This window comes from Neophocaena asiaeorientalis, unplaced genomic scaffold (genome assembly GCF_003031525.2).
Source record: "Neophocaena asiaeorientalis asiaeorientalis breed wild unplaced genomic scaffold, Neophocaena_asiaeorientalis_V1.1 scaffold253, whole genome shotgun sequence".
Taxonomy (NCBI): domain Eukaryota; kingdom Metazoa; phylum Chordata; class Mammalia; order Artiodactyla; family Phocoenidae; genus Neophocaena; species Neophocaena asiaeorientalis.
In genome coordinates this window covers 2,542,076-2,546,377 of record NW_020174553.1, presented here as the reverse complement: position 1 = coordinate 2,546,377, position 4,302 = coordinate 2,542,076, and the positions used below count along the sequence as shown (strand labels likewise).

At 46.3% G+C, this 4,302-nt stretch overlaps 1 protein-coding gene across 3 annotated transcripts in view; it reads right to left on the bottom strand.

Moving 5' to 3' along the window:
• BCKDHB (branched chain keto acid dehydrogenase E1 subunit beta) overlaps positions 1–650 on the bottom strand; it is a 231,325-nt gene extending 230,675 nt beyond the window's left edge. For all 3 annotated transcript variants that reach the window (XM_024757453.1, XM_024757455.1, XM_024757454.1), the window contains exon 1: positions 428–650. In XM_024757453.1, coding sequence (XP_024613221.1) covers positions 428–632 — 205 coding nt within the window. In that variant the 5' untranslated portion in view covers positions 633–650. The remainder of the gene's footprint in view (positions 1–427) is intronic.
• Between the last annotated feature and the right edge of the window lie 3,652 nt (positions 651–4,302).

The following is a 4,302-nucleotide window of genomic DNA, read 5'->3' as shown; positions in this document are numbered from 1 at the left end:
TTTTTTTTTTTTAACATACCGATGCCTGTAGTTTGTGGCCCAGCAATGGGCAAGCTGGGACAACTCTGCGGGGCGGGGGGCACTTGGGAAAGCAAGGATAGAGAGTGGAGAAAGGGAGGCTGTCCCTGGCACAACCCCTCCACCCCCAGGCCCTTGCACACCTGGTGTGCCTTGTCACCCATCTCGAGGGTGCCGAGGGGCTGCCTCTCGAGGGTTGAGCAGTCACAAAAATGGAGCAAGGAAGAAATCACAGTCACACCCTAAGGTAGAACAAGGCTCCGGAGGGCAGGGCAGGGATTATGCCGGGATGCAAGGAGGTCAGCCCGACGGACCCCGCCCAGAACAGGCAGGGCGGCACCCGTTATGACCTCCCGCGGGCGTGGGAGTCTGGGTAGCGCGGGAGCGGACAGGGCAGTCCCTAGCTCACCGTACTCCAGTGGCTCCGGGTCAGGCTGGAAAGTGAAGTGAGCCACCTGCCGCCTCTGGGCCGCATCCCCGTCGGCCGAGGCGGGCTGCAGGAAGCCCCCCGGCAGCCCCGCGCCACGCAGCCGACGCCAGTGTCCCTCGGCCCCGGCCGCGCGGAGCCGCAGTAGCCTGCCAGCCGTGACCGCCGTCGCCGCCGTCGCCGCCATCCCCACACGCCGCCGGGGTTTACAGGCTGCGCCGCGGCCCGCTGCCGGCAGGGAGGGCGGAGCGCCGAGGCGGCTTCCACATTGGGTGGACCGAAGGGGCGGCCCCGTGAAGCGAACCAATCGGAGCTCGGAATTCGGGGGTGGGAAAGGCGACGAGAAGAGCCTGCAGTGTTTGCCCATTGTGCGCATGCGGAAAAGGGGCAGGTGCGCTCCAATGAGATTGTTCCTGGAGGCGGAGTCCTCCCAGTGTCTGCTGCCAGGGTCCGGGAGCGCGACGTGGTTCTGCAGAGTTCCACGCTCTACCTGGGTTTGTTCTTTTCCAACGTCATCTGCGTTGTGAGGTTCCGATGGCTTTTCCATTTTAAGACTTATATTTTCTTTTGAAATGTAACCCTTTTTTATCCTCTCCTGTTCTTTACCTTTATTATCCTGTAATTAAGGGATGGAAAGGGTTACCGATTGGCATTGGTTACTGGCTTTGAGTTTCAGAACACTGCGGGAATCGCTGCTCTAAACCTGCGCTCTTTAGTCAAACCCTCCCTGAGTGTTTAATAATTTTGTATAGATTTTTATTGATTTTGTTTTTCAGGATTTAAATGAGAGTGAAAGAGGTAAATTTAGATTTCATCCTGCAAATCCACTTAATACGAATTCGGATGCATTTTTGCCCAGGTACAGTGAAAATACCTGATTAGCTTAGAAACCTGGAGAATTTGAGAATTCATTAATTTACGTTTAAAATAATCAACTTTGTAAATTTTCCTTTTAAAAATTCAGATGTTTAAAAGGATACCTACTCTGCCCATGAATTTACAAATTATAGCAAAATATGATAGAAACAAGAGTGAAAGTGTTTCCATCAGATGAAGGTGGGAAAAGACAGGCCCAAAACAATATGAAGAAGGAAGAGGGGGAAAGATTGTCTCCCTTCTGCTATTCCTGGCCTCCCAATCCATACTTGGTTTTACAAGGAGGCAAAGGACAAGAGAGAAGAAATGGGGTGAAAGGAGAGACAAAGAGATGCACCAGCTGCCTGTTTTCTGATTGGGATTAAGGGACAGGAATTTAAAACTGCCCAAAGGAGAATCAGAATTCTGTCTCCATTATTCCTACTCCCATGTAAGCCCCAAAATTTAACATTTCGGGGATTTTTAATCTTGTCTTTTGTTTTGTTCACCTCTTCTGTTTCATGGTGTGTGTGTGTGCATGTGTACACGTGCGCGTGCATGCGTGCTGTATTATGTCTTTTATTTTTATGTGAGTGAAGGATTTTTTTATTTAATTTTAATGAAGGAGGGGGTAACAAAATTAAATTACATTTACATAGTCAAAATTTAATTTTTAAAAAAGAGGATAAAGGGCTTCCCTGGTGGTGCAGTGGTTAAGAATCCGCCTGCCAATGCAGGGGCACGGGTTCAAGCCCTGGTCCAGGAAGATCCCACATGCTGCGGAGCAACCAAGCCCGTGCACCACAACTACTGAACCTGATCTCTAGAGCCCGGGAGCCACAACTACTGAACCCACGTGCCACAGCTACTGAAGCCTGTGCGCCTAGAGCCTGTGCTCCGCAACAAGAGAAGCCACTGCAATGAGAAGCCTGTGCACCTCAACAAAGAGTAGCCCCCGCTCGCCACAACTAGAGAAAGCCCGTGCACAGCAACGAAGACCCAACACAGCCACAAATAAATTAATTAATTTTTTTAAAAAAGAGGATAAAAAGCAAGGATAAAAACCAATCAATCTGCATTTTCTCAGTTTGCTGATAGTCTGGGGAGCTGGGGTGCTGAGATGATGTAGGCCTGGGGGAAAAAAAGAAAAATAATAAAAGGACTGGTGAGAATTTATTGAACCTCTGCTATGTATACCAGCTGGAAACAAGCTGCCATTGAGACAAATATGTTCAAGATATAGTCTTGCCTTTAAGAATGTCCCAGGTGGCAAAGAAAGGAGACAGATTACATGACAAGTATAATCCAATGTGATGGGGCCCTAGGACAATGTAAATAAAATGAAACATACAAAGAGCAATAAACTCTGCTTTTGTTAAGTCAAGAATGCTTCCAGAAGTAACACTGAGCTGCACCCAAAAGATGAGTAGAAGTTACCAGGCAAACTAGGGAGGAGAAGGCATTCCAAACCAAGAAAAAAAATGTGAACAGGTGAAAAAAACATAGTGCCTTCCAGGAAGAGGAAACAACTTGGTACTATCAGACTCAGGGTATAGGGAAAGATACAGGAATTGACAGAAGTAGGGAAAAAAAGACTAGAGGGAGATTTTGGAGGTCTTCATATGCTGGTCTAAGAAGTTTGCATTTCCAGCTGTATTCAGTCAGGAGCAACAAAGAGAGCACCTAACAGATGTGTCCGCCAGCAAATCACTTTTGGGGGGGTGGGGGGTGGAATTTCTCCTACCCTCCACCACACTATTTACCCAGTAACCATGGAAATGTCTATGTTATTAAAGTGGGACCCACCCTGGCCACATTTCATTGATACTAAATTGGGAAACTGCTATTTTCTGGGAATTTTGGAAAAGTACTTGAGAAAGAAAGATAGGCTATCTTTCAATGCCACTGGGAGATGCAAAGACAGTTTTCAGCAATCTCGTGGACCAGAAAAGGTGAAGAATGTGACTGTATTTGAGTTCCTAACTCTGTTTGTTCTTGAAGCCTAAACACTTTCTGGTGCTGAAGTTCTGTGAGATGCCGTGATATTCTCAAAATAGATTCTTCTTGCTTAAGCTACTTCCAGTTGCATTTCTGACACCGTAACCTCCCTGGACACATACAGAGCCCTGGGGAGCCAGAGTTCAAAGTTGCTGGCCGTTCTTCAGAATGACTCTTGACTTAATTTCTGTCCCTGAGCTGAACTACTTTGCAGCCTGTACCTGTTTGAACTCAGCATGCTTTTGGACACCCATCATTTATAGCAACATAATATTTCATAGTGATACAGCCTTATATCCTGGCCCCTGCTCCTATTCAAACTCAACCAGAGGCATCAGGGAGGCAAGTAGCCAAGGACTCAAAACTCTTGCTTTAGAATTTTAAAATAGATTGTAATGCTGATGGCCAAAATAATCATTTGAGAAAAGAGTGTGAGTTTTAAAGACTGGTTTCTGAGTATTAAACCTCAAGAACCTGAATGACTTAGGGAACAAAATTTATGACCTAAACAAAAGATTATAAGTAGCCTGCTAATTTAAGAGCCAGTCTTTCCCACCTTCCATGGAGGTAGAGCCATAGAACGCGAAGAACTGTGGATGGCCCTGGAGGAGCATCACACGGTCCTCAAACACCCCTCCAGGGCATGGCATTTGGAATAGCAGAATGTTTCTTCTGTATGGCCAACCCAGATGCAGATATGGTCTAGGGAACTTGAGGAGGCCCAGCAGTCAGAATGATACGGAACTTATATCTGGAATATACTTTTTAAAAATTCTTAACAATAAACTGATAAATTACCCAGCTAAAAAATAGGCAAAGAATTCGCATTCATTGACAGTGGGAATGCAGAATGGTTTGGAAGACAATCGGGCAGTTTGGGGTTTTTTTTTAACTAGACATATTCTTACCATATAATCCAGTAATCACACTCTTTGGTATTTTCCCAAAGGAACTGGAAAATTATGCCCAACAAAAACCTGTCCACAAATTTTCATTGCAGCTTT